The following is an 11,684-nucleotide window of genomic DNA, read 5'->3' as shown; positions in this document are numbered from 1 at the left end:
ACTTGTAATGTCAATAAAAGGAGACCAAATCTTTAAGAATTGGACTGCTTTACCTGCTAGGACGAATCTCATATCATCGAGATGTAACATTTCAGACATGCTTGAAATGCACATTTTAAGCCTTGGGGTGGGTGCATTTTTCCACAATTTGAGTATGTTTTTTTGCAGTTATCAAGCCCTAGTTAAGGAGACAATTTTGGAACAAAGTCAGCTCAGAGCCGGCTTCCATTGTTCTAAAAATAATCAATTCTCTGTTGGGATCCAATTTTATTTTAAATAATTTAGTGACGATTTCAAAAATGTCTTTTCAAAATGTGTGGAATTTTATGCAGGAGACAAAAGAGTGTGCCATAGTTGTGTCTTGAGATAAGCATTTATCACAGATGGGAGAAACATTTGGAAACATTTTATTCAGTTTAGTTTTCGAGTAATCAGGAGAGTTTGGACAACCTTGAATTATTTTCTCAAGAGTGTCCGAATATGATAGGACACCTGATGATGAGGAACCTTTTTTTATGAGCTATTTAGCAAATAGGTCGCTGCTTTTTGCATACGGACTTAATTATTGTCCTTAGCATAAGTTGGTATATTCAGTTAGATAGTTAGATAATACTTTGGCTTTGGGCTTGGTTTTCTTAGTTGAGCACTTATCCTGAAGTTATAGCATGTACTTTGGGTTTCAATTGTAATTTATAAAATTATGACAGGCATTGCTTGGGTAGAAGCCTTTTTCCCATGATGGAAATGTCAAATACTAAAGGGCTCAGGTCTAAGGTGAGAGGGGAAATGAACGTGCTGCCAGAAGAAGTATTGGAACCAGAAATGATAGCAACATGTGAGAGGCATTTGTACTGCCACATTAATGGGCAAGGAATGGGCAGAGGTTTATAAACTATGTGTTAGCAGATGAGATTAGTTTTGATTGCCATCATGTTGGGCACACATGTTGGGCCAAAGAGCCTGTTCCTGTGCTATTGAACTGTTCTATGTTCTATATTCTATATTCCCTGACTTATTTAACCCCCTGAGGCCAAACTCAGAGAACAGTAATAGTTCTCTCAACTTTCACACTGTAGGTAGTTGGCTTTTACAAAACCCTCCAATTTGCAAGTAATGAAGAAGGCAATGAAATATGTCAAACGGGATAGCATATAAAAGTAGGAACTGAAACGAAAAATGCCCAGCAGGTCACACGTCTGTGGAGAGAGGAACAGTTGGAACGATTCAGATCCGAGACTCTTGGTCAGAATTTGGAGAGAGAGTTATCAAAGATTGTTTGGACCTGCTGAGTGAGGCTGGGATCTGAAACATTAAAACTCCAATAATCTGGCACACTCAGGGTTTTGTTGGAAATAGATTGGCAAATATTTCAGACTCTTGGAGGTCACTTTGTTAATGCTCAAATATATTTTCAATTCTCTTTCAAACTAAAGAAGTTAAAGAGTAATGATTTTGTCGGCTCCCCCACAGCCAACAATGGACCATTGTGACCTCTACCTTTCCATAATCATTTTCCCTCGTCACTGATTATCAGTCTGAACAAGGGTCTCGACCCGAACCGTCACCGATTCTTTTTCACTGGAGATGCTGCCTGACCCACTGAGTTACTACAGCTTTTTGTGTCTATCTTTGGAGTAAACCAGCATTTGTAGTTCCTTCGTACATATAGTTAAGCTGGTAAGTGATTAAGTGAGCACAGGAGGCAGAAGAGATAAGTTTAAAGGTAACCTGGGAACCAAGGGCCAGTGAGTGGATCGGGACCACAGCAAAGATCACCTGGTGAGCTAAAAGGTCGAATAAAGGATTAATAGAGTTTTTCTGAATATTGTGTATTTGAATATATTTATCCGTTCCCAGGACGTGGCCGTCACCGGCAATGGCAGCATTTATTCTCCTTCCTTAATTGCCCCAAATCTCAGGACATAGTGGAGTCATGCGCGGTAATTAGTTAAAAATAAATGAACCTTAGCCCATTTTTCATCCTCTGTTCTTCTAATGACTCTCTCATTAGAACTGATAACAGGGTGGCACATTCATTGTGAGGTGCTAATACAGGAACATAACTAGAAATAGAACCAAATATAATCATATGGGTGGCACTGGGGAGCAGCGGTAGAGTTGCTGCCTTACAGCGCCAGAGACCTGGGTTCAATCCCGCATACAGGTGCTGTCTGTATGGAGTTTGTACGTTCTCCCCGTGACCGCGTGGGTTTCATCTGAGATCTTCGGTTTGCTCCCATACGCCAAAGACCTACAGGTTTGTAGATAATTAGCTTGGCATAAATGTAAAAAGTCCCTAGTGTGTGTAGGATAGTGTTAATGTGTAGGGATCGCTGGTCGGTGCGGACTCGGTGCGCCGAAGGGCCTGTTTCCACGCGATATCTCTTAAACTAAAAACTAAAGAACCAATACTGGTTACATTCAGCTGGGTACTATATCCAACGAATTTCCCCTAAATGTCACAGATATAATTAGCAGAGTCATTGATCTCCACCCCTCTGATGCTGATGGTCAGTGAGCAGCTGTTACTAGCGACGTCCCTGGTCGGCAAGCTTTAAAGTGAGATGGCAGTCATATGAAAGTAACTGAGGCAAGTACAACAGCAAAACTTAAAATAAATTTGGACAGATGCATAGACTGTAGAGGCTTATGGGGGTATGGGTCTAAGGAGGGCAAATGGGATTTGTGTATATTTAATAGAAGCAAGTACAATATCAAGACAAAATACATTTGGACAGCTGCATAGATAGCAGACGTTTATGGGGATATGGGTCAAATGTGGGCAAAAGGTACGGGTACACAAAATTGCTGGGGAAACTCAGCGGGTGCAGCAGCATCTATGGAGCGAAGGAAATAGGCGACGTTTCGGGCCGAAACCCTTCTTCAGGTCTGAAGAAGGGTTTCGGCCCGAAACGTCGCCTATTTCCTTCGCTCCATAGATGCTGCTGCACCCGCTGAGTTTCCCCAGCAATTTTGTGTACCTTCGATATTCCAGCATCTGCAGTTCCTTTTTGAACAAAAGGTACGGGTATATGGGCATCTAGCTCGGTGTGAACGAGTTGGGTCAACAGACCTGCATATGACTCAATGATTCAGTAAATTTCTAATTATGAATGTTTCTGTGGAACTTAAAAAACTGTATCAGGGATCCTTATGAAATATTAACAAAGGAACATTTGTGGAAATAGATGCAACATAAAGTACTCACTGGTTACAATTAGCTGGGTTCCTTTTCCAAAGGTGTTCCCCCAAATGCCACAGATGTAATCATCAGAGTCATTGATCTTCACCTCTCTGATGGTCAGAAAATAGCTGTTACTGGTGATGTCCCTGGAAAGTTGAAATCGCTCGGAATAGCCCCGTGACCTGTAAACTCTACCATCAGGGTACAGAGTGAGGATTATTCCATCCAATGTCAATTTATTGTGTGAGTTGTACCAGTGTCCCTGGAACTTCTCCACAGTGTATTTCACATTGCTGCTCTCCAGGGCACACCGGATTTCCACCCTTTCACCTTCATGCACCAACAGAGCCTCTGGGGATTGTACCAGGGCCGTGCTTGCCTTTACACCTGTGGGTAAAAGCGAGTGAATGTCAGAGGGAGCAGAGCCCAGTGGATATAATGACAGTGCCAAACTGGACAGAGGCAGAGTGAGACGGGTGGTGAACTAATCGAACGGATGCATTAATGGGATGAACAGGAGGCTGGAGGCAAGCCTGAAACAATTGGATTCAAAATTGACTTGGAGGAAGAAATCAAAGTGTATATGTTTACAGTTGTTTTCCTTATTGGGAGCCTGTGACCAGTGGAGTGTTGTAGGGGTCAGTGCTGAGTCCACTGTTGTTTGTTATCTACATTAACAATTTGGATGATACATGGTTAACATTAGAACATAGAACAGAATAATACAGTACAGGAACATGCCCTTCTGCCCATAATGTCTGCACCAAGCATGATGCCGCATTAAACTAATCTCCTCTACATGCACATCATCCATATCCCTCCTCCCTCTGCATATCCATGTGCCTATCTAAAAGTCTCATAAATGCTACAATTAAATTTTTTTTTCTCTATCCTTTTTTTTTGGTTTCATCTCTCCCTTTTGTTTTTTTCTCTCGGGCTTTACATCTTTATTGGCTCTTTCTCTCTATTTTTTCATGAACTGTCAATATCACTACTTTATTTAACATTCTCTTTCTCTCTTTTTCTTGCTTTTGTTACTTTTTTTACTACTAAATTTAAAACAAGAAGTTGTACATGAAATGTATTATGTTATTCATGCTTTATATTATTGTACATTGTTTCTAATAAAAATATTTATTTTTTTAATTTAAAAAAAAAAATGCTAGAATTAAATGGTCCACGTTTGGAGTGCATTGTAGAGTGCTGAACAGCCCATTACAGTAAGGTTGTGGAGGCTTTAAGAGGGTACAGAAGATTATTTAAAGCTAGTTTAGACAGAAGTTTAGGGGTAACATGAGGGGGAACTTCTTTACTCAGAGAGTGGTAGCTGTGTGGAATGAGCTTCCAGTGAAAGTGGTGGAGGCAGGTTCGATTTTATCATTTAAAAATAAATTGGATAGTTACAGTATATGGACGGGAAAGGAATGGAGGGTTATGGTCTGAGTGCAGGTAGATGAGACTAGGGGAGAATAAGTGTTCGGCACGGACTAGAAGGGCCGAGATGGCCTGTTTCCGTGCTGTAATTGTTATATGGTTACATGGTTATATGGTTATAAGGAGAGTTTAGACAAAGTTGGATTGCTTTCCCTGGAGAGTTGGAGACTGTGGGGCAACCTGATTAAAAATGTATAAAATTATGAGAAACATAGATAAGGTAGGCAGTCAGAATATTTTTCCCAGGGTAGGAAAGTCAAATACTAGATGATGCAGCTTTAAGGTGAGAGGGGGAATGTTTAGAGGAAGTTTTGCAGGAGATATGACTAAAGTTTAAAAAACATTTAGAATGATAAATGATCAGGCTGGGAAAAGAGGGATCCTATGCAGGCAGATGGGATTCATTTAGATTGCCATTATGATCGGTAGACATCATGGGCTACATACCTGCTCCCGTGCTCTACAGTTCAATGTCTTCAGGGTGTATAAGGAGCATGATGCACTCACCATGTAACTTCATTCTTGGAGTTCTTGCGTTCCATAACAAATGCTACAATTGTCGAATTCACACTCAATCCTGACTTTGGGCGCTGTCTGTACAGAGTTGGTACGTTCTCCCCGTGACCACATGGGTTTTTCCCGAGTGCTCAAGATTCCTCCCACACTCCAAAGTCTGACAGGTTTGTAGGTTAATTGGCTTCATTAAAAATTGTAAATTGGCCCTTGTGTTTAGGATGTAACTAGTGTACGGGGATCGCGGGTCGGCTCGGGGTCAGTGGGTTGCACCGCCTATCTCTGTGCTGTATCTCTAAACTAAACTAAATGTCAGACTCACACCACATCTCATCCTATGCCAGGTTCTGTAATAGAACTTCCAACAGTACCCAAACACACTGGTACTTACCCACCACCAAACAGATGGAGAGGGTCACACCAAAAATACATTTATCGCTCATCTCAACAGAATGGTAGCCAGAGTTTAGTGAATGTGCAGAAATCAACTTGGGTCACAATAATGTTCCTTGCTGACTGTACATTCTGCTTCCTTCCTCCAGCAGTAGTTGGAAATGTAGAAAGAGGAAGCAGTGCCCATAGTGTTTCTGACAGATTTTTCTTTCACAAGGGAAGTTGGTTATTTCCCGCAGCATATTGGCTTCACTGACAAAACACAAGAAAGCAAGAGGAGGACTAGGTCACTTAGCTCCTCAAACTTTGCCCTGCCATTCAATGTGATCATGGCTGATCTACCTCAGGCTGTGTCTCCTCCATGCTGGATCCCCAGAGTCCACAATCTCACCATCTACCTGTACTTCAAATCCTTCCAATGAACTAGTTTCCCTAACCGACTGGTGTAGAGAATTCCAGAGATTCACTGCCATCTCTAAACAAAGTGTTTTTGTGCCTTGGTTTTAAGAGTTATTCCCATTACTTGAAACACACAGACCATTCATTCGAAAATTAAGGTGCATGTTGCAATCAAAAGCGCTTGAACAATTGGTTGGGAAGAAGAGTGGGCAAAGAATTGGCAGATGGGCTACAGTATAGTAAAGTGTAGGGTCATGCATTTTTTCTAAATGGTGAGAGGATTCAGAATTCAGAGATGCAAAGGAACTTGGGCATGATGGAGCAGAAAGCCCTGCTCCATCATGGATAATTTGCAGATTGGCAAATGCATTGTTAGCATTCATTTGGGGTCATAGAAACATAGAAACATAGAAATTAGGTGCAGGAGTAGGCCATTCGGCCCTTCGAGCCTGCACCGCCATTCAATATGATCATGGCTGATCATCCAACTCAGTATCCCGTACCTGCCTTCTCTCCATACCCTCTGATCCCCTTAGCCACAAGGGCCACATCTAACTCCCTCTTAAATATAGCCAATGAACTGGCCTCGACTACCCTCTGTGGCAGAGAGTTCCAGAGATTCACCACTCTCTGTGTGAAAAAAGTTCTTCTCATCTCGGTTTTAAAGGATTTCCCCCTTATCCTTAAGCTGTGACCCCTTGTCCTGGACTTCCCCCAACATCGGGAGCAATCTTCCTGCATCTAGCCTGTCCAACCCCTTAAGAATTTTGTAAGTTTCTATAAGATCCCCTCTCAATCTCCTAAATTCTAGAGAGTATAAACCAAGTCTATCCAATCTTTCTTCATAAGACAGTCCTGACATCCCAGGAATCAGTCTGGTGAACCTTCTCTGCACTCCCTCTATGGCAATAATGTCCTTCCTCAGATTTGGAGACCAAAACTGTACGCAATACTCCAGGTGTGGTCTCACCAAGACCCTGTACAACTGCAGTAGAACCTCCCTGCTCCTATACTCAAATCCTTTTGCTATGAAAGCTAACATACCATTCACTTTCTTCACTGCCTGCTGCACCTGCATGCCTACTTTCAATGACTGGTGTACCATGACACCCAGGTCTCGCTGCATCTCCCCTTTTCCTAGTCGGCCACCATTTAGATAATAGTCTGCTTTCCTGTTTTTGCCACCAAAATGGATAACCTCACATTTATCCACATTATACTGCATCTGCCAAACATTTGCCCACTCACCCAGCCTATCCAAGTCACCTTGCAGTCTCCTAGCATCCTCCTCACAGCTAACACTGCCCCCCAGCTTAGTGTCATCCGCAAACTTGGAGATATTGCCTTCAATTCCCTCATCCAGATCATTAATATATATTGTAAATAGCTGGGGTCCCAGCACTGAGCCTTGCGGTACCCCACTAGTCACTGCCTGCCATTGTGAAAAGGACCCGTTTACTCCTACTCTTTGCTTCCTGTTTGCCAGCCAGTTCTCTATCCACATCAATACTGAACCCCCAATGCCGTGTGCTTTAAGTTTGTATACTAATCTCTTATGTGGGACCTTGTCGAAAGCCTTCTGGAAGTCCAGATACACCACATCCACTGGTTCTCCCCTATCCACGCTACTAGTTACATCCTCGAAAAATTCTATAAGATTCGTCAGACATGATTTACCTTTTGTAAATCCATGCTGACTTTGTCCAATGATTTCACCACTTTCCAAATGTGCTGCTATCCCATCTTTAATAACTGACTCTAGCAGTTTCCCCACTACCGATGTTAGACTAACTGGTCTGTAATTCCCCGTTTTCTCTCTCCCTCCCTTCTTAAAAAGTGGGGTTACGTTTGCTACCCGCCGAATCCTCAGGAACTACTCCAGAATCTAAAGAGTTTTGAAAGATTATTACTAATGCATCCACTATTTCTGGAGCTACTTCCTTAAGTACTCTGGGATGCAGCCTATCTGGCCCCGGGGATTTATCGGCCTTTAATCCATTCAATTTACCCAACACCACTTCTCGGCTAACCTGGATTTCACTCAATTCCTCCAACTCCTTTGACCCGCGGTCCCCTGCTATTTCCGGCAGATTATTTATGTCTTCCTTAGTGAAGACGGAACCAAAGTAGTTATTCAATTGGTCCGCCATATCCTTGTTCCCCATGATCAACTCACCTGTTTCTGACTGCAAGGGACCTACATTTGTTTTAACTAATCTCTTTCTTTTCACATATCTATAAAAACTTTTGCAGTCAGTTTTTATGTTCCCTGCCAGTTTTCTTTCATAATCTATTTTTCCTTTCCTAATTAAGCCCTTTGTCCTCCTCTGCTGGTCACTGAATTTCTCCCATCTCCTATGCTGCTTTTTCTGGCTAATTTGTACGCATCATCCTTCGCTTTGATATTATCCCTGATTTCCCTTGTTATCCACGGATGCACTACCTTCCCTGATTTATTCTTTTGCCAAACTGGGATGAACAATTTTTGTAGTTCATCCATGCAGTCTTTAAATGTCTTCCATTGCATATCCACCGTCAACCCTTTTAGAATTAATTGCCAGTCAATCTTGGCCAATTCACGTCTCATACCCTCAAAGTTACCTTTCTTTAAGTTCAGAACCATTGTTTCTGAATTAACAGTGTCACTCTCCATCCTAATGAAGAACTCAACCATATTATGGTCACTCTTGCCCAAGGGGGCACGTACAACAAGACTGCTAACTAACCCTTCCTCATTACTCAATACCCAGTCTAAAATAGCCTGCTCTCTCGTTGGTTCCTCTACATGTTGATTTAGATAACTATCCCGCATACATTCCAAGAAATCCTCTTCCTCAGCACCCCTGCCAATTTGATTCACCCAATCTGTATGTAGATTGAAGTCACCCATTATAACGGTTTTGCCTTTGTCGCACGCATTTCTAATTTCCTGTTTGATACCATCTCCAACTTCACTACTACTGTTAGGTGGCCTGTACACAACACCCACCAGCGTTTTCTGCCCCTTAGTGTTTCGCAGCTCTACCCATACCGATTCCACATCCTCCAAACTAATGTCCTTCCTTTCCATTGCGTTAATCTCCTCTCTAATCAGCAACGCTACCCCACCTCCTTTTCCTTTCTCTCTATCCCTCCTGAATATTGAATATCCCTGGATGTTCAGCTCCCAGCCTTGGTCACCCTGGAGCCATGTCTCCGTGATCCCAACTATATCATAGTCATTAATAGCTATCTGCACATTCAACTCATCCACCTTATTACGAATGCTCCTTGCATTGAGACACAAAGCCTTCAGGCTTGTTTTTACAACACTCTTACCCCTTATACAATTATGTTGAAAAGTGGCCCTTTCTGATTTTTGCCCTGGTTTTGTCTGCCTGCCACTTTTACTTTTCACCTTGCTACCTATTGCTTCTACCCTCATTTTACACCCCTCTGTCTCTACGCTCACACATTTAAGAAACCCTTTCCCTTTAACTCCATCCTCCACTATCCCATTCGACACCCCACCCCCCCTTATTCAGTTTAAAACCACCCGTGTAGCAGTGGCAAACCTGCCTGCCAGAATGCTGGTCCCACACCTGTTAAGATGCAATCCGTCCCTTTTGTACAGTTAAGGAAAGAACGTTCACGTCGCGGCCCTGTTTTCACCAATCTTTCCACCACAACGCACAAGAAGCACATGAAGCGCAAGACAGATACCATTGTATGCAGATGCCGAGAAGTGTGTTCAGCTCTGGCTGAACAACTTCTAATCTTGTGTGTGGACTCGATAAGGAGAAGCATTCATTTTGAAGAACACTAGAATATGAAAACAAGGATGAAATGCTGAGGTTTTATAAGACACTTTATTTAGATCATTCTGAGCAGTTTTGGCCACATATCTGAGGAAGGATGTACTGGCATTGGAGCAGGTCCAGAGGAGGTTTACGAGAATGATCCCAGGGATAATTGGGTTGATGTATGGTGTGCATTTGAAGGTTCTGGGAATGTACTTACTGGAATTTAGAAGGATGAGAGGAGATCTGATTAAAACCTACCGAATAATGAAAGAACTGAAGTGGATGTGAAAATATGTTTCCAGTAGTGGGTAGATCAAGGACTAGAGGGCACAAACTCAGAATAAAAGGACACACCTCAAGAATTGATATGAGGAGAAATGTCTTTAGCCAAATGGTGGTGAATCTGTGGAATTCACTGTAACAGATGACAGGGGACCCCAAGTCATTGAGTACTTTTAAAGTGGAGCTTCATTGATTTTGTATTTGTAATGTCATCAAAGGTTATGGGGAGAAGACAGAACAATGGTGTTGAGAGGGAAAAAAAGTGCAGCCATGATGAAATGGTGAAGCAGAGTCAAAGGGTCGAATGGCCTTATTCTGCTCTTATGTTCCTATGGTCTTATCAGTGGAGACGGTAATGGAAGCTAGGGAATTCACAGAAGAGACGGTAATGGAAGCTAGGGAATTCACAGAAGAGAACAGAAGAGAACAGAGATGATTTGACACATCCACTTTACAAAAGAGGAAAAAAAGAAGAAAAGAAGAAAAAGAAGAAAAAAGAAGAAGTTGGCAGTATTGAGGGGCAAAAAGGTAAATAAATCCGCTGAAGTGTCACAGTTATAAAATCATAGAGGTGTACAGCACAGAAAGACGCCCTCTGGCACAACTTTCCTTGCTGATCAAGATGCAACTCTTAAGTGAATGCAACGGTCCATGTCTCATCTTGCAAAACCCAGATAATACTTAGGCATGGGTTGATATGTGGCAAGTAACATTTGGGTCATGGAAATATCAAGCCATGGCAATATCCACAAGAAGTCTAAATCACTTCCATTTGATAGTCAATGGAATCACTTTCACTGAGTCACCCACCGTCAACATCCTGGGAACCTGGAACTGGCCTCCAAGAACAGGTGAAGGACCGGATTTAATTGAATTGGATTGAATACAATTTTACTAGCCAAGTATGTATACATACAAGGAATTTGCCTTGGTGCTTTGCTCGCAAAAAGATAAAAACACGAAATATACACGCTATCCAAGGCGACAGTACTGGAACCAAGTGTGCAAGAGGCAAGGAGCAGATGGAGCCAGGTCGGGAAAGAGATATGAAGGGTAAACCAAGGGAGATGAGGTGGATATGTGTTGATGATGGGCAGTTGGAAGCAGTTGGAAGGAGGGTGATGAGTCTCAGTAAAGGAGGGAGAGGTGTTGGAAAAAGTGAAGAAAAGATAAGAGATCCTATGTGGACCATTGGGATTGGAAGAACAGGGGGCCATAAGGTCATCAGTGATAGGAGTAGAATTAGGCCATTTGGCCCATTAAGTCTACTCCACCATCCAATCATGGCTGTTCTATCGCTCTCTCCTAACCCCATTCTCCTGCCTTCTCCCCATAATCCCTGGCACCCACACTAATCAAGAATCTATCTATCTATGCCTTCAAAATATCCATTGACTTGGCCACCACAGCCTTCTGTGGCAATGAATTCCACAGGGTGTGGGTTATTGAATGGTAACATTGAGGCTGAAGGATCGGATTTACTCATAAAACATAGAACAAAGCACGAGAATAGGTCCTTTGCCGCCCAACGTCTGTGCCGAACATGATGCCAAGGCCAACACTGCCAGTACATAATCCGTATCCCTCCATTCCCTGCATATCCATGTGCCTATCCAAAAGTCTCATAAATTCCCAGTACCAGAAAGCAGAATGTTATTGCGTTGGGGCCCAGGAAGTTGGGGGGAAGGTTAGTGGCC

The 11,684-nt window shown here is 42.5% G+C and overlaps 1 gene segment (V, D, J or C); it reads right to left on the bottom strand.

The window, feature by feature from the left end:
- Nucleotides 1–1,188: 1,188 nt before the first annotated feature.
- LOC116976512 lies at nucleotides 1,189–5,138 on the bottom strand. The segment is given in 3 exon segments: nucleotides 1,189–1,196; nucleotides 3,209–3,571; nucleotides 5,126–5,138. Coding segments are annotated over 3 exon segments (384 nt in total).
- Between the last annotated feature and the right edge of the window lie 6,546 nt (nucleotides 5,139–11,684).

The sequence above is a fragment of the Amblyraja radiata genome, chromosome 8 (genome assembly GCF_010909765.2).
Source record: "Amblyraja radiata isolate CabotCenter1 chromosome 8, sAmbRad1.1.pri, whole genome shotgun sequence".
Classification (NCBI taxonomy): Eukaryota; Metazoa; Chordata; class Chondrichthyes; order Rajiformes; family Rajidae; genus Amblyraja; species Amblyraja radiata.
The sequence above is the reverse complement of the archived record's forward strand: the minus strand, read 5'-3'. Positions and strand labels throughout refer to the sequence as shown.